At 43.8% G+C, this 19,898-nt stretch overlaps 1 protein-coding gene across 1 annotated transcript in view; it reads left to right on the top strand.

The window, feature by feature from the left end:
* The window catches only part of Prkci (protein kinase C, iota), a 67,089-nt gene that overhangs the window by 31,475 nt on the left and 15,716 nt on the right, over positions 1 to 19,898 (top strand). Inside the window, 6 exon segments of the mRNA NM_032059.1 lie at positions 9,093 to 9,182; positions 10,307 to 10,357; positions 13,364 to 13,449; positions 14,971 to 15,111; positions 17,239 to 17,293; positions 18,835 to 18,893. Of these exon segments, the coding sequence (NP_114448.1) occupies positions 9,093 to 9,182; positions 10,307 to 10,357; positions 13,364 to 13,449; positions 14,971 to 15,111; positions 17,239 to 17,293; positions 18,835 to 18,893 (482 nt within the window).

Raw genomic sequence — 19,898 nt, 5'->3', positions numbered from 1 at the left:
ACCTTGGCCACAGCCAAAGACTGAATTCTAAATTTTGACTGGCAAAACAAAGTTCTTCACAGTTTGTTGCAGATTCTTTAAAACTATTTTAGGGGCTTCTCTGCCCCCCAACCTGGGGCATTTTGACCACAGGGGCAGGAACTGGCTGCTGTGGGGATAGGATCAAAGGCACTCTCCATGTCAATGATGACTAACAGGGAAGGTTACTTAGTGTTGGAGATCAACTCCTCTCTTGGAATAGGGCCAGCAGATAAGGCAGGCTCCCTTAAAGAACTTCTCTTAATGAACACTCTCCTTTTGTGAGCAAGTGTTGAAGGTCTGGCCACTGAAGGCAGCAACTGGAATTTTTTTTTTTTCAGGGCCAAAATACAACCACTAACTCTACGCTATCTTTGTTGTCAAAGTGCCAACCCCAGCCAGCCTCCTTACCTTGAAACTCCTCTTGCGCTGACTTGGCCAGAGCTGCGCTGTTGCCCACTCGCAGCCTGTAGCTTGCTAGTAGGCCTGCATGCTTGCCACCCTCAGCCCCTACATTTTCCTACTCTGTGCTGTCCCTTCCTTAGAAGCTGTGAATGTTTAAGCAACAGGGAGAATTTTTCTTCAGGATCTAAGGTAAAGTTTTCAGGTTCTTGTTAATGCCTGCTTCAGACGGATCACTCGCTAACCTGGAATCCTTCATACACAACGGTTAACAGCAGCTGGGCTGGACAATGGGAGTAAAGAAAGGGGCAGCTCTCCTTGGGGAGGAGGCTCAAGAGAGAAAGACAAAACTCCCCGGCAGAAAACAATTTCTCTCAAGCAAATTATTTTTAACTTTTAAGTTAAGCACCAAGAGGACCAAGTAAAACTCTATGACGAACAAAGCAGTTTCATGATTTCAAACACAGTCAGTCCAAGATTTCAAACACAGTCGTCAGTCCAAATTCAAAAACGAAACAAAAGCCAAAAAGACACTCGACAATACCACAGAAAACAAACCAGACAAACAAGACCAAGACAAAGCATCCTATAACCAATTTCCACAGATGCCTGGTACCTTCAGTACCTGGCCCAAACTGCAGCTTAACCTTAGCTGCTTCTGGGATACCAAACACAGAAACAGAATACAGACAACAGACACTAACACATCTAAGCACACTTGTCCATGCCTATACTTAAATAGGCAGCCGAACACAACCTCCGAAGTCAAGTCACAGTCAGATCTCTTTGACTGTCACCTGCCGGGTCCTCCCGACAAAAGTCGGCTCGTGGGACGTCTCCCAGAGCTGGGGCGTCCTCACTTCCACTATCTAAAAAAAGAACAAAAAGAAAACAGCTATTCGAAGTAGAAACCCAGTACCTACTCACAGGTGTCTGTCCAGGGTGGGAAGCCCTTCCATCCAAGCACACTTAAATACGGGGTAGGAAGCCCATCTACCCAAGTGTACTTAAAAACGACGGGGTGGGAAGCCCATCCACTCGAGTGCACTCAAAAACAACGGGGTGGGAAGCCCATCCACCCGAGTGCACTCAACAACAACAGGGTGGGAAGCCCATCCACCCGAGTACACTCAAAAACAACAGAGTGGGAAGCCCATCCACTCGAGTGCACTCAAAAACAACGGAGTGGGGAATCTTCTTCTGCCCAGACAGTGCACCAAGACCTTAAACCGGTACTGAAAAACACAGACTACAGGACTTAATTCACACACACACTACTCTCACACTCACACAGCGGCCGCTTTCCAGCACTCACACTAACGTACCTCCAAGAGGCATTCGGATCTCCGGGGGTTACGCTCCTATCCCGGACGAGCCCCCAATGAAAGACCCCCAGATTTTGGGGAGACTCTCGCTCCAGTCACGGGTTGAGGTACCCCCAGGAAACACGAGAAGCCGGTCTTGATGTAATCAACAAGAGGCAGTTTTATTTACGAGATCTCGGGCTGACACGTATCTCACACAGGAGATTGAGTCCAGCCCCGAGCCTCTCTAGGCAGGAGCTTATATAGGGAAAACCAGGGGTTTCGTGTGGATACACATAATTGGCTAATACAAAGGGTGCACAGTTACTTTTGGCACGGAGTTACATCAACAAAGCATACGTGTAATCTAGCATCTCAGCAATGTGGGCAGGGCAACTCATCTCACTGCAGCAGGGGGATGACCCATCCTCAGGGAGTGAAGGAAGGGGAGGGGGTGGCTCCAGATGGCCAGTGTCCTTGGGAGTTGATAGTCGGGCCAGTGAGCCCTATCTCAAATTCTCTCAGGCATGTCTGGACTTTGTTCATGACTAACTTTTAGAAATTTTAACCCTTCAGGACTTTTCAGAGATACTCAGTTCCTACCCGTCTACTCACTCAGTCTGTTTTAGCAACATCCCCACTAAGTTATGGGGATATTAGAAATTGATAACCACAGAAGAAGGTCCTGAGAGATGTAAACCCCATAGTTAGCACTTTTTAAGTCTAATCAAATGACAGCACCCACATGGTAGATCACAACCATCTGTAACCAGTTCTGTCAGGGGGGCTAAACCTGTGTAAGAGCAATCGTGAGTGCTTTTAACTGCTGAGCCATCTTGCCAGCCCCTAAGTTGGCTTGTTCATTTGTTTAGTAAAAGCAAGTCTTGTTATGTGGTCCTGACTGACCTGGAACTTGGAGTGATAACCCCACCCTGACCCTGCTTCTTTGGTGATGTGAGTGAGCTAGTAAGCCACAGTAGCAAAGGTGCACAGTATTCTGTAACCATCACTGCATTCATTCTTGCACAGAGCAGGGAATGATGGATGTGAGTATCTTATTTTAGTTCTCTGTATAGTTTTAAAGTTATTTTAAACTGAAAGTATGTATGATTCCAAGGTGCAGTATGTTGCCTTTTCTTTGTTTTGTATGTGTGTGTTTTTAATGTATATAGATGTCTTGCTTACCTGTATCTCTATGTGCATACCGTGTCTGAGCAAGCCAGAAGAAGGTTTTTAGTCCCATGGAACTGGAGTTAAAGTTTTCAGCCACTATGTGGTTACTGGACATAGAGCCTAGGTCCTCCCAGAATGGGGCTGGTTCTGGGACAAACTTGACCTGTTTTGTGAAGAATTGTAAGAGACTTTGGAATTTTGCACTAGAAAAGTTACATTTGAATGCCGTAAGCAGGGTTAAAGAGGCCATCCTAGTAGGAGCTTGGAAGACAGTAGTGCTCAGAGCATTGTGAACTGTGTAGACCCAACTCAAAACGGTCCAGAGGGAAGCAGTATTTTTTTTTTAAGATTTATTTATTTATTATATATAAGTACACTGTAGCTGTCTTCAGACAAACCAGAAGAGGGCATCAGATCTCATTACAGATGATTGTGAGCCACCATGTGGTTGCTGGGATTTGAACTCAGGACCTCTGGATGAGCAGTCAGTGCACTTAACCACTGAGCCATCTTTCCAACCCCAGAGGGAAGCAATATTAACAACTGGGCTAGACTATTCCTGTGCCTATTTTGGCAAAGAATGTGGCCTGTTCTGTAGTTTTAAGAATTTACCTGGGGCTAACTTGAAAAGAAAACTTCTTGGAGGATGAGATTGTAGCCCGACCTAATATCGGCTGTCATGTGGTTATTAGTAACTGCTTTTGTGCAGGTCTGTAGTGAAAAATAGCAAGTGGGGGGCTGGAGAGATGGCTCAGTGGTTAAGAGCACCCGACTGCTCTTCCAGAGGTCATGAGTTCAATTCCCAGCAACCACATGGTGGCTCACAACCATCTGTAAAGAGATCCGATTCCCTCTTCTGGTGTATCTGAAGACAGCTACAGTGTACTTATATATAATAAATGAATAAATCTTTAAAAAAAAATAGCAAGTGGGGCAAGAGAGATACAAAACTACTGTGTGAAGAGAAAAGCAGGAGGAAATGTTCAGGCCAAGGCGTGTGCTGAAAGGGGATTGGATTAAAAAGAGGCCTCATCTTCCCTGGTACCAGGGGTCAGAGCAAGACCCCACCCAGTTAAGCTTTCTACCGAAAAGAAAGATCTGAGGAATTTTCTGCTCTTTTCTGCTCAGTGAGGCCCTGGGTTCGGTCCCCAGCTCCGGGGGGGAAAAAAAAAAGCTATAAGAAAGGAGCATTTCGGGGCTGGGGATTTAGCTCAGTGGTAGAGCGCTTACCTAGGAAGCGCAAGGCCCTGGGTTCGGTCCCCAGCTCCGAAAAAAAGAACCAAAAAAAAAAAAAAAAAGAAAGGAGCATTTCTGCAAATATGATTTGGGGGGCGGGGGCGCGGCAAGTGGACTTCACTGTTGTCCTTGTGGTTCCAGCTTTAGAGTAATGAAAAATACCTGAGGAAAGGGTTATGGAATCTTCTCCACAGTTAAGGAGAACCTTTGAGGCCACCATGGCAGGGGTGTTCCTGCATGGAAGCCACAAGATGTCATTGTGTGAGGTTGTAAAAGTGACTGGATTGTTAGAGACCCCTTGATGTGAGAAGTGCCTGAGCCATGGGATGTCTGCCAGGAGAAATGCACACAGGGAGTGGAGCCAGCCCAAGAGTATCTTGTAGGCAACAAAGCTAGAAGGGCTGACCCATTCAAGACTTGCAGTTTGCCCTGCTGTGTTTTGGTCTAGTGGTTCCTCTCTATGCCTTGATTATTCCCTTTTTGAATGATAATATATATTCTGTGCTATTGTGTATTAGAAATATGCAAATTTGTTGATTTTTTTTTCCCAGAGGGTTTCAGTTAGGAGGTTGACTTGAGTCTCAGAAGACTCAAGACTCTCAACCTTTAAACAAGGTTGAGACTGAAAGACTTTGGGGACCTTTGAAGTTGGGTTAAATGCATTTGCCTTATGATATGGCCATGGACCCAAGGGGGCCAGGGAGAGGAAAGTGGATTTAAATATAATGAACTGTGACCTAAGTTTTGTTTCTGCATCTTGTCAGGTTACACACAGTTGGATCTTTCATATTTAACATTATTTGCTTCCTTTTATAGGTAAAAACAAACAAAAAACAGGGGTGTATTGAAAACAAGAACAAGGCTACTGGTTAATATTCAGATTTTATTAATTATTTAATTACCTCAAAATTAACTGCAGTGAGCAAATACTCAAAATGTATTTGAGTTTTATTCTAGACATTTAGAATTTGTTAATAGAGTTAGCTTTGAAAATAGCTTTCCTGGCCATTTTTGTTTTATGATGACTTACATGCATCAAACATACGGTCAAAAAAGGTCACATTTGTCACTCAGGCATGCAGTCCAAAAAAAACAAAAGAGATTGAATGTATGTAGTGTCTATGCATGAGTAAGTTAATATGACTAACTCACCTTCCTGCTTCCTTAGGATTATACAGAAGGGCATATACTCTCACAAACCACCCAGAGCCTAACCCATTATGACATTAGGTTCACAGTCCAAAGATGATCATCCGATCCTGTGTCTTCCCGACTATGGTTTAGGTTCCTGACTGCCTCTCTGCTATTTCTGAGAACCTGTGAAATGCTGACGGAATAATAAACTAGAGACAGTAGAAGTATAGCAGCTACTCCTACTCACAAAGAGGGGAAGGTGCTGATTCTGAACTATAGTGGTATATGTTGTCATTCCCTCAGGAAGGCTCACTGCTGCTCTCTGGGCGTGGTTCCCATGACTCTTAACATTGTTGCTTCTGATTCATCCTTCTCTCTTCCTAGGTAATGTTTTGTAGTTCAGTAACTTGCCTGGTTTCTCTCCCATAGTTGAAAGTTGTAAGACTTCATTTTGCACACTGTAGACCTATGCATCAAGTTATATTTGTTACACTAGATAAAAGCCAGACCCACATCAATCTCTTCTAGACAAGGTCTACTGGTGCCTGAGGTTTGGGGGACTCTTCTGGTTACTTAAGGTCCTGGTGTGGGGGTGGGGGATGGCTCATAGGTAATAGTGGATTCAGCTTGTACCAAGTTCAGGGCCTATATGGGGCAGTTTATGACTGCCTGGACCTCCAACCCTAGGGCAATCAATAGCCTGCACTGTAAACGCACAGACCTAGCCCTTCATATTCATTTCTTTAAGTTTTGGTGTTTACTAGGAACTCCATGCATTGATTTGTGGCCTTAGTGTGTTTCTTATTTTTTTGACTTATAGGTGGAAATGGAAGAGAGAGGCATGTAAGATTTGGCAGGGAAATGTTCTTCTAGACACTTTTTGAAAACCAAGTTTTAAAAAAATGATTCCATTTTAACATTTCTCTGTGTCCACATCTATATAGGTTGTTGAAAGAAACCATTTGGGGGCTAGAGAGATGGCTCATCAGTTGAGGTCACCGACCGTCCTTACAGAGGACCCAGGTTCAGTTCCCAGCACCTTCATGGCATCTCACATTGTCTGTAGCTCCAGTTCCAGGGGATCGACACTTTCACATATACACATTCAAGGAGGCCGCACACCAGTGAACATAAAGTAAACATAAATTATTTTAGAAAAAGATCCATTTGCTACTTTGAACCTCCTACCCAGTCTTCTGATCTTTGTATTTGCGGCCACTGGTTCTGTAGGTGTGTTCTCTGTTTGCTGTGTTCCCTTAAGTGAGGGGCTGCTGCCTCGTTCCCTCATTTTGTCCATTGTCCAAACCGTTTTCTCTGTCCTCTGTCCTTCACAAGCAGTCCGTGACTGCCATCTTCTACAAGTCTTCCTCCTTTTGTGCCAGTTTCTGGTTTGGTTATCTATTTCTGTGCAACCCTGCCTTATAATTTACTGATTTGAAAACTTACTTTCACAGCTCTGTGACTTATCAGAGCTTATGTTATAAATGTGCACAGAAGGGGCTGGGGATTTAGCTCAGTGGTAGAGCACTTACCTAGGAAGCGCAAGGCCCTGGGTTCGGTCCCCAGCTCCGAAAAAAAGAACCAAAATAAATAAATAAATAAATAAATGTGCACAGAAGAGGGAGTGAGGATTCGGCAGCTGAGTTGGAGAAGAGAACAGACACTGTTTTCTTTGAGACCATGTAGATAGGAAATGATCTCACAGTTCCTCTCAAGTAGTAAGCTGGGTTGTGTGCATGGTGTGATTGAAGATTAGACAGAGTCAGTGGCTCCTAGCATGCAGGAATGTGTCGCATAACTGCAGGAATGAGCTGTAGAGTAGCAGAGGGGAGGATCCGGGTCAGGCCCCAACTTTGCTCTAAGTGACTTGTTCACTGAGGAATGCACCTCTCGACCAGGGATGACTCTGCACTTTGGCTGGTTAACTGAGAGAAGTGTGTCTTCCTCCTCCCTGTGTGTGCGACTGAAGTTAACCACTTACATCTAAAAGTAGCTCGAGCTGGGGTCCAGCCCTAAGCAGGACATCCTTTCCACCAAAGACTCAGGGAACAGGTCAGAGGAGGGCATCTCAGAACAGGGGTGCAAAGAGTGTAAGAGATGCGGAAGGCGGGGAGTGCTGTGGAATGCTGGCTTTGGGCTGTGTCGTGGCCTTTGCAGCTGTGATCACATACATGCGATCGAGTCGGTGAGATCAGTCAGATGCCATGAGGGGGAGAAGGGCTTGTGGGGTGCTTCGGAGGAGTGTGGGGGTGTGGTGGCGGTTGGAGTACACGCCATCAGGATGCATTGTTTATACCTATGCAGTTATCAGAGAAAACAAGATGCTTTGTTTAAGGAAAGAAGAAGAAACAAATTCGGGGATGGAGAGGTGGGTGAGCAGTGAAGAGCACCTGTGGCTCTTTTTTGCAAAGGTTCAAGTCCCAATCCCACAAGGTAGCTCACAACTGTCTGGAACGTCTGTTCCAGGGGATCTATGCCTTCTTCTGACCTGTCATAGGCACACACATAGTCCACAGACAGATGTGCGAGCAAAACATTTATCAAGTAAATCTAAAAGAAATGTTTAGTAGCTCAGCTGGACTATTCTTAGTCCAGAGTACTGTAGTGGTTTCTTTCTTGTGACTTAATTGACCAAGGTTGTAATGGGAAAGAAAATCTATGATAGTCACTGCCTGTGTTAGGGTCCCAGAATGGCCGAAGAATGATACCCAGACTCAAATAGTATACAAAAGCAAAGAGCGTTTTTTCAACTGAATTTCCTGCATGCAGGGGTCTCCCCCTTCGGGAATAGAGACACCCAGTGGGCTCTCAGGCCCAGCTTTTATGGTCAGGGGAATTCCAGGGAACAGTATGTGCCCTTTTACCTTGATTGGTCAGCTCTGTCTCTAGGGCTCTGACTGATTCTACATTGGTTAGGCTCTGGAAACTTCCCAGGGTGGTCACTTACTCATTCTAGCTACCTATTCTTTCTTTAGGCCAAATGACAAGGTGTCCTCAGATTGGCTGCCTGTGGCTGTGGCCGGCTGACCACAGGTTCCTGGATCTGAGTTCTCATTTCTGGGAAACACAAACTTAGGCCTACTCTCCCAAACTCCCAGTTTGCAGCCTAGTCATAGAGTCAGCCTGACTCTGGCAAACTCAGGCCTCTCACCTGGAAACCCTACCCATCCATTAGTGTGGCAGTGGAACTGCCTTAACTCCCTTTTTAAAGAAACTAGCAGCCAGGTCTGGTGGTATTAGCTTGTAATACCAGCACTTGGTAGACTGAGGCAGGAGGATTGTGTGTCTAAAGCCAGCCCAGCTATAGAACGAGTTCCAGAACAGCCTGAGTAAGTTACTGAGATCCTATGCACATCTAGAATACAACAGGGTTGGGGCTGGCTCTGTGCACTCAGTGTTGGAGTGCACGCCAGGCCTGGTCCTGGGCTCCATCCACATTACTGGGGAAACGTGAGTGAACCAGGCCTGTCTGAAAGTGGCTGAGTACCCCTCCCTCCCTCTCTCCCTCCCTTCCTCTATCCATATCTCTCTCTCTCTCTCTCTCTCTCTCTCTCTCTCTCTCTCTCTCTCTCTCTCTGTGTGTGTGTGTGTGTGTGTGTGTGTGTGTGTGTGTGTGTGTGTGTAGAAAATTGTGTGTCTGAGTCCTATGTGCCCTCTTGTGCAGCTAGAAGTGGCTGTGAAATCCTCTAGCACAGAGGGAAGGGATGCCTAGGCCAGTGTCTAAGCATCTGTCCTTGTCCATGCTCCCTCAGTTGCTATCTATAGAATTTGCTTACTGTTACGGCACTTAGAGTTTGAAGACTGAGCTTTACTCTGTGTTGTTAGGAGACCCGTGCACAGTGTCTTCTCAGTTGGAGTTGGAAGAGGCTTTCAGGCTGTATGAGTTGAACAAGGATTCTGAACTCCTGATCCACGGTAAGATCATGTCACTTGACTCCCAAAGTTCTAGTGTGTGCCCTCATCCCTATGTGATTGTCCTTCAGATTCTTATTCCTGTATTAGTGCAGGTAAAATGATTATGCTTTACTCTAGCAGGAATATATATCTATATGTAGTCTTTTAGGATAAAAAAAGTGCAATCTCCCATTGTTTCACAACTTAGACATTCCTGCGCAGCTTTAGAAGTCTATTTGGGGTGCGGGGAGTGGCTACCCTTTTCTAGTGTAAAATTGTAGAATGCTGAGAGAAATGATCAGTTATGCAGGCAGGTAGCACCTCCCTGTTGTCTTACAGCTTGGGAGGCAGAGACAGAAGGAGCCAAGATGTCCCACAGCCTGAGCTACACAGTGAGACCACATCTGAAACAAAGGGGACTGAGCTTTACCTCAGCTGTAGAGTGCTTGCTGCGCAGTGTAGAACTGATAACCCATTCTCTTCTGGGTACTCTCCTCAGTTGTGGCCCTTAGTTCACCACAGAGAATGTTCGCTAACAAGATGCTATTCCTAATGAAGTGGTTTATTTGCTGTGTTGATAAATTTCCAGCCTGGAATATACACTTATGTTTGGGGTTGCACTATTCCTGGTACAAATTCATTCTCTGATTGAGTGCACATCTTTAAACACTCTGGTTCCGTCACTTACTGCTTTGTTGTGTGTTGTATATATTAAATCCTCTACAATGAAGATTTACAAGTAATAGTTTCTTATGGACCAGAATTTAAAAAGTGACTATTCACAAGGGACTAGAGTTAGTAATTCAAGCTTCTAATGTGTTACCTATAGACACACTTATTTTCACAGACACGTACTTTATATAGACTTGGTAAAAGTGGGAGCCTTAAGACACTAATGTTGGGGGGTTGGGGATTTAGCTCAGGGGTAGAGCGCTTGCCTAGGAAGTGCAAGGCCCTGGGATCGGTCCCCAGCTCCGAAAAAAAGAACCAAAAAAAAAAAAAAAAAAAAAAAGACACTAATATTGGCCATATGCTAAAATTCTGCCACCGGTGTCTCAGAGCACTTTGAATTTGCCTTAATTTTAATTCCATATAGTGAGTATTTTGTAAATATGCTGTTAATTAATTCGTTTACTTTCTTTCAGTGTTCCCGTGTGTACCAGAGCGTCCTGGAATGCCTTGCCCAGGGGAAGACAGTGAGTATTTTAGTGCTCTGTATACTTGGAGAGTTACTCACAGTGAAAAAAATAAAACCTTTTTGTTTTCTTTTGTTTTGTTTTTTGGGACAAGGTTTCTGGCTGTCTTGAAACTCTCTAAGACCAGGCTGGCCTCCAACTCTGAGATCTGCCTGCCTCTGCCTCCTAAGTGTTAGGCGTGTACTTCCACACCTGACTTAAGAAATAGAACTTTTAGTTTGTTTGATTTATTCTGTTCCTTCACTCTGCTTTAGAATATATTACAACTGCCTAAGCTATCCTTTTGACAAATGGAACGCGCCTAGCTATATATTACATAATGGTCTGTTGTGCGTATATGAGGGCATGTGGCTTCATGATTTTAAATTTGGGATGTTTTCAAATCTGTGGAATGTTGAAACATCTTTGAAAAAAAACATGCCTGCATATCACTTGTCCAGATAACAGTACTTAGCGTTTTCCACGTGCCTGTTGCGTGTGCACATGTGCTTGCATTCGACACCTCGAACTCACTCAGCAAACACTCCGTCACTGCCTATGCTTACTACATCATGTGAGAAAGTGGACTGGAGACGCCACACTGTTAGGAATGCTTGTGTATTGTTATTATGGTTTCAGCACACATCCACGACTACAGAAGGAAAGCTAGGAAGTGCTTTGAATCAGTGTTGAATCCTGCTGGTTCTAGTGGAAGGAGAGTAAAAGCCACATTGGCGTCTTTACAGAGCTGCTGGACACAGTGGCTGTCTTCTCTGCCTAGAGCCAGAGTGGTGAAAGATTTGACCTTGTAGCCTATCCTCTCTGAGTTCCATGTCCATTTCAGTCCATTTTAGGTTCATGGCATACTTCCCATGTAAAGTACAGTTCCTAGACCTTCCACTATACTTCACCCTTCTTCTACCTTTTAAAATTTTTTTTTATTTTATTAACTTGAGTATTTCTTATATACATTTTGAGTGTTATTTACCTTTTAAAATTTAGTGGTGGAGGTCCAGTATCACCTTTTCCCCAACAAAATAAATATTAGACTAAAGTATAGAGGAAAATTGATAACTATGACTGAGGTCTCTTGGTCATTTAAATTCTTAGACAGCAGTAAAATGTTTAATTGGGGTATATAAGCTAGTTCGTAGTGTGTGTGGTGAGCTAACATGTGCTGGCTCGCGGTAGGAAGTGTTGGTTTTTGCAAAAGCGTGTTGAGTGTTAGCAGCTTTGCACAAGGCCTCTAGTTCAAGACTTTCTCCCCCAGCTCTGCAACGAGACAAAAGAGTTCTAAGAGCGTTGTAGCTGGGACGTTCTACTCCAACGTGAAGTAGGGAATTCAGTGCTGCATCTGCTGTGAGTCGTTTAGAAACATTCCTACTCTTACCTACCACTGAGGAATCTCACTGTGCACACTACTGTGTCCACAGTGTCTGGTAGGCAGTGCACGTCCTAGTGCTGGAGAGCCAGACTGCAGATGGAGTAGATCTGCCTGTGTGCTTAGGAATGAGACCTGCCTCAGCTTAAGAGCCCACATTGCTCTTCCAGAGGACCCACGTGATGGATGACAGCTATTTGTAGTTCCAGGGGACCCAATTTCCTTTCCTCGCCTCCAGAGTACTAGGCATGCACATTAGGTATACTTATACACATCCAGATAAAACACTAATGCACATAAAAAATAAACAGGGGTTGGGGATTTAGCTCAGTGGTAGAGCACTTGCCTAACAAGTGCAAGGCCCTGGGTTTGGTCCCCAGCTCCCAAAAAAAAAAAAAAAAAAAAGAAACAGGAATAATGCCATTCATATAAAACCTTAGGAGTGGGCTAGGTGTGGCTCAGAGGTAGAATGGTTACTTAACACATGTGAGGTCTTGGGTTCAACACCTAGTATGGTACCAGAAATGAACCAAAAGGATAAAAGTTTGTTGTAGATGAAGTTACGTAAAATATCACTTACTAATAACTCACATGAAGTAAAATGTACCTCACTACTTGTAAAGATAATTATCTGTAGTGGGCTCTAACATTCTGACATTGGTGTGGCGCTTTGATGTAATACCATAAGAAAAATATAACTATCTTATTATTTGTATTTTTAGGATATATTTTATTTTTAAGTGTGTGTGTGTGTGTGTGTGTGTGTGTGTGTGTGTGTGTGTGTGTATAGATCAATGTCTGAGAATTTGAGAGCATTAGATCCGTAATCTCCCTCTCTGCGTGCCGTAACTGGAGTTACAGACAGTTGTGAACTGCTTTTGTCTCGGGTCTAGGAAGCAGACTCAGGTCCTCTGCCTGAGGAGCACTTAACAGCAGAGATATTTCTCTAGCCCCTCTTCCCTTTAAAGATATCTCTGTATTATTTGTGGCAAAAGTATTTAGCACTGACTGTGATCACGAAGGGAGACTGTGATCAAACCTGGATGTGGAACTTAAACGCACTGTCTAAGGTGTGAAGAAAAGGGAGTGGAGCGAGGGCTTTGGTTATGTGGAGACAGGCGAGAGTCCACGGGCAGTGCCTGGACTGAGACACTTACTCTTGACTAGAAAAGCAGCCGCTTTGAAAGGCACATTTGAAACAGCTAGAGTGATACTGAAATTAATTTTCTAAAACAGCAGTTACATTGTCATTGTGGATGGCTAGAGTGGATGCCCTGAGATCTTACTTTTCTGAGGGGAAAAGGGGCTTTTGTTGGCCTTTCCTGGTACTTATGTGTTGAGAAGGTGGTTGGACAGAAGAGCAGTAGCTGTAAAATCAGGTGAAGATGCGAGCAGCCACTTCCTCCTCCAGCTTGCCCGTGAGTCCAGTGTCCTCAGAAGGGAGTCTCTATGAAAGCAGTACCACTCCTGCAGCGTCGGAGCCCTGGCGCTTGTCCCATGCAGTCCTTTAGCGGACCCGTTTTCCAGTTTCAGTTTCTAGTTGTGTTACTGTATTTTTCCCAGCAATAAGCATCATGGAGAACCCAGAGTTGCTTAAGTGGCTTTTATTCAAACATGTTCTTTTTAAACTTTCAATCTCTCCTCAGAGTCCATTTACCGCAGAGGGGCGCGCAGGTGGAGAAAGCTGTATTGTGCAAATGGCCACACTTTTCAAGCCAAACGCTTTAACAGGGTAAACTTACTTTGTTGGATTCTAATATTCTGAGATGTCTATTTTTGTTTTTTCCTTTCTATGAGGGAAAGGTAGTTTGTTATTAGGTCTTGATAGCCCTTTTAACAGCAGTAAGCAGCAGGGCCTTTCTCGCCAGTCCTGTGGCAGGGCCTCCAGTTTTCATAGCACTTCCTCTCAGTGCCCAGCACGGTGCTTCACTCTGCTGCACTCAGGACCTTTTTAAGTTCTGCGAATGAATGTCATTAGTCTTAGATTAAACTCCTAATGTCCGCTCCTTATTGTCAAATGAGTCTGAAAAAAAGTAGGTTTTTAAACTTACAAGAAAACCATGTTTAAATACATTCAAAACAGGCAGAAATGATCAAAGTTTATCATGTAAGCCTTTACTCTCACTGTTCAGAACAGTGGTAGTCCGGCACTTGCCCAGCTCCTACTCTGTATCAGTCCGTTTCCTGAGGGCTTTACCTGTATTGATTCACTGAATCCTCGAAACAACCCTGCGATAGAGGTGCTATGTACTCCCAGTTTACAGAAGAGAAAAATGAGGTTGAGTCTTGCCTTAGGAGTTTCAGCCAGTAAGTGCAAAACTGGGGCTTGAGAGCAAGCAGTCGGCTGACACGGCCTGTGTTAGAACCACCCCACCCCAGCCCTTTTCCAATACAGGTCCTTTACTCTGTTGCTGCAGTTGGCCTGATACTTAGTATAGCACTGGAGCCAGCCTAGAACTCTGGCAGTCGTTCCTGTGTCCCTCAGTGCTGGGAGCCTGGCGAACATCTCTGATAGCCATTCATTGTAGATTTCATTTCCACAATGAACATCGTGTCCTAAACTCATCAGTGCCAACGCAGTGAATGCCTGGGAGCCCCCACTCTCACTGCCCATGGCTTTGGGTACCAAGCTGTCAGGAGAACAGGACTCGCTTTGCCCTCTGCAGTCTGCAAGGCTGCAGGCTTTATTAGCCACGCTTTCTCTGTTCATTACTGCGACATTTCTGTGACGATGAGAATTTCTTGAGTGTGACATTGGGAAGCAGCGTGATTGTGTGTTCACTATCTCTTTGAAACCCACAATCTTGCTTATTTTTCACTCGTCTTCTTCAAGTCTTTGAAGAAAAATTACGCATGAAAAAATTTTGTTTTGTCTGATTTTTGCCATAGGCTGACAACTAATGTAATGATGAGAGACATTTAGTTAGAGAAGAAAATCCACTTATTTTTAATATCTTAGGTTTATTTGTTTGGCTTTTCTTGAGACAGAGTCTCAATCTATAGCCCTGACCATCCTGGGATCACTGTGTAGACCAGGCTGGCCTTGAGTTCTGTATGCCTCTGCCTCATGAATGCTGGGATCAAAGGCAGAATGAGGAAACTGTTAGGAAATAACTGGGAGACAGGTTATGTAACCCTGGCTGGCCTGGAACTCCCAGTGATCCACTTGCCTCCACCTCCTGAGTCCTGGGATTGAAGGTGAGGGCCAGCACGCCTGGCTGTGATAAAATAATCTTGAATTTACTCTTTGCAGCGTGCCCACTGTGCCATCTGCACAGACAGGATCTGGGGACTTGGACGACAAGGATATAAATGCATCAACTGCAAACTGCTGGTTCATAAGAAGTGCCACAAGCTTGTCACAATTGAGTGTGGGCGGCATTCTTTGCCACCGGTAAGGCTTGGGGCTTTGTTTGTTATATATGTGTGCCATGTGCTTCATTTAACCAGGCTGAGACAGGAAGGTATTATAGAACTACATCTCAGAAAATACAGTGTGCAGGAATCCTCTACATTCCACTTAAGGAAGCCAAGCAAGTCTTGGAACTGTCTACAGCCTTAGCATTTTTAGCATAATAGTATATATCTTGGCCATACATTGTTTATTCTGTTCTTATGACAACATTTGGATCGTTTTCTAGGTGTTCCTATAAACAAAATTACAGTGAACTTCTGGCAAATAAATTTAATTCCTTAAAGGTCCAGTAGTAGAGTTACTAGATTAAAAGATACACATTTGGGCTGGAGAGATGGCTTAGTGGTTAAGAGCACTGACTGTTCTTCCAGAGGTCCTGAGTTCAGTTCTCAACAACCACATGGTGGCTCACAACCATCTGCAATGGGATCCGATGCCCTCTTGTGGCATGTCTGAAGACAGCTACAGTGTACTCATCTGTACATAAAATAAGTAAATAAATCTTTTTTAAAAAGGTATACATTTTAGAAAAATCAGGGTGTGTTTTATATTGTCCAGTCAAATGATTATCCCATGTTTATCATAGAACCTTGTTCTTGGAACCTTTCTGTTGTGCTAAACACCATGACTAGCAGATGCTTTTGGGGGGAGAGGACTTACTCGGCCTGCGCTAACAGGCAACAGTCCATCAGTAAGGGAAGCCAGGCAGGAGTAAGAACTCAGCAACTATAGAGCCAAGCTCTTCGCCGCCCCCTCTGTGTGGGTGCTCAGCCTCCTTTCTTACACAGCCAGGCCCACTTGGCCAGGAGAGTGCCGCGTACAGCGGGGTGGCTCTCCTGAAGAACCTGCGCAGGTAATGTCCACGCTGATGGAGGCAGCTCTTTATCAGAGGTTCCGTCTTCCCAGTTTCAAGTGGACAACCAGCCTGTTTGTAAAAATAGGTCATTATTATGGGTGGCTCATTTTTGTGAGGATCATTTGGCTAATTTTTTCATGTTTTAAGAATGTATTTATAGTTTGGGGGAGCTCCAGGTTAGGGAAGAAAAGAAATACTAAAAATTGTAAACATAATTTACCCACTTTCTGTTTGTTCTGGTTACTAGCTGTCAATTGACACAAAGTAGAACTACCTGGAAGTCTCAGTGAGGATCTGTGTAGATGGAGTTTTAGGTGACGAGTTGTTTGCCTGGTAATTGAAGCAGGACGACCCACCAAGCAGCGGGCCTGGGTGCATACGAGAAGAAGGCCGCAGGCCCGCCTGCGTTCATTCCTCTTCTGCTTTGCACAGTGACTGTCGTGTCGCTAGCCACTTAGTGCCTTCCTTTGACTTTCTCCTCAATGGTGGACAGCAGACTGAACTTCATTGTCACCTTTCTCAGCTGAGCTGCGTTTGTCAGTATATTTTATCACAGCAACAAAAATGAAACTCTGTTTTCTGAATAGTCTTAGTTGGTGTGCACAGGTGTGGAAGGAAGGAGGTGTCCAGAGTGAGCAAGGGTATGAGATGTCGGGGTACCGAACGCATGGTTGGCACTAAGGCATCCTAAAGCTAGAAGTCATGTCTGATGCTCTGCCTCTAGTTGGCGTGTTCCTGAAGCTTCCTAATCCTGCACCTTAGGACTGGGGACAGCTGGGCTGGTCAAGCCTTATTGCCTAGGGTGCTGGCAGGGACTTGGTTGAGTCCCTGTCCCAGAGATATTTGTTCTTGTTTTCTGGCCCATTGATATTTGTGAGAATATACAGAAAAATAGGAAACCTATAAAATATTGCTTATATATTTAAGAGGTTTACAGAATCTTAAAGTCAACCTCTGGATTATAGCTATTCTAAAACCTTCCTCCTAAAGGTTTAAAATGCACCTCAGAGAGAAAAAGGAAAATTTAGAAAGGGGAATCACAGTATATAGTTCAGTTTTGTTTTCAGTTGACCTTTTTTTCATAGGATTGTATGACTTTATACAGTTAACTATTATAACAATAAGGTAATTCACATTTACGTCTTAGTATGCGACATATCATTGACATACTGTCATTTCTGGATTTATAGAAGTTTTGGGAACTTAAGAAAAAAAATCTTCTAAGTTACTGTCTTTGGAAATGTTTGTAGGAACCCATGATGCCAATGGACCAGTCATCCATGCACCCAGACCACACACAGACAGGTGAGTGCAAGTAGCAGACAGACTGTGGGCGCTTTCTTAAAGGGTCCTTTCTCATAGTAGGGCGACTTCCTTCCTTCATTCCCTCCCTCCTTCCTTCTTCCTTCCTTCCTTCCTTCCTTCCTTCCTTCCTTCCTTCCTTCCTTCCTCTGTTTCCCTCCCTCTCTCCTCTCTTCCTTTCTTCCTTTCTTTCTTCTTTCTTTTGTTCTTTTCTTTCATTCTTTCATTTTTTGTGACAGGGTTTCTCTGTGTAGCGCTGGCTGTCCTCGAACTCACTTTGTAGACCAGGCTGGCTTAAGACCTGCCTCTGCCTCCCAAGTGCTGGGACCAAAGGTGTGTACTAGCACCCCCTGGCTCATTCTTTCTTCTTCTTTTGAATTAGCATACAGAATGTTAGATTTCATTATAATCTGCTGTTTTCTCCTGCATTTCCCCTATCTTAAGCCCTTCTGCCTCCAGGAGCCTCCTTTCCACTGTTGTGTGGTAACATTTTTTTTTTCTTTTTTCTTTTTTTCAGAGCTGGGGACCGAACCCAGGGCCTTGTTTGTGCTTGCTAGGCAAGCGCTCTACCACTGAGCTAAATCCCCAACCCCAGTGGTAACTTTTTTTAAGTCTACATTTAAAAGCCTAACATACCTAAGAAACTTTGTGATGGTAAAATTTGTCACAATATTTTAATATGCATATTTAGCACTTGAAAAACCAACTGTGTAAACTAACAGTTGGCTTTCCCAGTTCAAATACATTCTTTTGAGAATCCTTTAACTTCAGCAAGCCTAGTTTGTTTTTCCTAGTGAGAAAGTACAAAGGTGTTTGGAGCCATGGTGAGTGTTGAGGCATCTTGGACTTATTCAAATCTTTATTCTGGAAATAAGGAGGTACAGCGCAGCAGACTGACTGTGTGAGATGAGGTTAGTGTGAAACAGGAACGAAATCTTAAGCGTGTACTTGGGAAATTCTGAAGCTAAAACAATCTTTCTGGAAGGGCAGATGGGTCCATCCATTGGTCATAAAAGAAACTTGAAAAGTCTGAGCTGAGCTAAGGCCTTGTTACTCCCCAGTACCAGCAGCCTTGAGGAGTAGAGCCCAGCTTTGTCAGTTCTTCATCTCTGATAGTCAGGTGCTTTTAAACTGGAGACAAGAACTGAAAACCATAGGCCCACCATCTGTCTTAGGGTATGAAAGCGTTTACATAGGACTTGTAGTTACATGCACAGAACAAGTTAATCATAAAGAGGAAGGGCAGGAGCTGGCCGCCAAGTGGGACTTCCTCTCTGCCTTTGGGGCTGGCCTGGAACTTGCTCCATAGACCAGGCTGGTCTGGAACTCAGATCTACCTGCCTCTGCCTCTCCAAGTACTGGGATTAATGGAGTGAACCACCATTGCCTGGGCCACAACTCTTAATATATAATTTAGGACAAATATTAAACTTTAATTAACCAACTCACATGTAAAAGCTAAGAAAAGCCAGCAAAAGAAAAATTTTAAGTAAAATTCGTCATTGTTATTTTTCTTTTTTTAATATTTGGGTTTGAATTTTCAGTAATTCCATATAATCCTTCAAGTCATGAGAGTTTGGACCAAGTTGGTGAAGAAAAGGAGGTAAGATAATTTGTCTTACTATATACAAAGTCTTTAGCTTTTTCAAAAGGTATAATCTTTAAGAATATAACACTTTGACCTGCTTATGTATTATATCATAATGGTAAATATAAGGAATGTGTCTGATGATTGTACAGTTTTATTTCGATTTAAGTTTTTAATGAAATAATTTTAATTATGAAATAAACTGAAATTTTATATTCACTTTAAGATAGCGTAAACAAAATTACAATATATATAATATGCATAGCATTTAGTAATTGATAATATTATTTGAAACATATTGTAGACTCTTGCATTTTGTGGCTTGATTGTGTATTTTAAGTATAAATGATTAAATGTGTTCACTAGTATCTGTGTAGGTGTGCAGGGGTGGGTAGGCATGCTGCTCTGTGCTTGTGGAGGTCAAAGGACAGTTTTGTGGAGTAGCTACTCTCAGTCCACTTGGAACTGGCTCCTGGGGTCCAAATTAGGTTGCAAGGCCTGTGTGCCAGACACTATTGATTCCACTGCTCTAAGGCCGCCTGCTTTTTGTTTTCTTTCCTACTAGGCAGTGTTCTGGGTTTTAATGTGTACTTTTATGTGTATCTGTGTAAGAAAATGCCATGTATGTGCGGGCAGTCATGGATGCCAGGAGCAGAGGTGTGTCCGATCAGTTAGAGAGGGGCAGTCAGGCTGCTCTGAGTTGCCTGTGGGCGCTGAGCTCCGATCCCCTGCAAGGGCAGTGAGTTCATAATGCTGAGCTGCTCCTCCAGCCCAGTCTGTTTATTTCTGAGACAGAAATTATTTAAAACAGGAACCAGTTTTAGAAAAGCGTTTGGTGAAGAAGTCATTTGTTACCTATTGGCAGGGAGGCAACCTTCTTAGCCATTTCTAGTGGTTACTTAAGGCTCTGCTTTTCCAAGGTGTGTATTTCCGGCCATGGAAGATTATTCCTTACCTTTTTTCTTATCTCTTTCTAGTGTTTGATGGGTCTTGTTATTTTGGGCTTCTCTTGTTTAACTC

This window comes from Rattus norvegicus, chromosome 2, assembly GCF_021556685.1.
Source record: "Rattus norvegicus strain SHRSP/BbbUtx chromosome 2, alternate assembly SHRSP_T2T, whole genome shotgun sequence".
Classification (NCBI taxonomy): Eukaryota; Metazoa; Chordata; class Mammalia; order Rodentia; family Muridae; genus Rattus; species Rattus norvegicus.
This window is presented reverse-complemented; position numbering and strand designations above follow the sequence as displayed.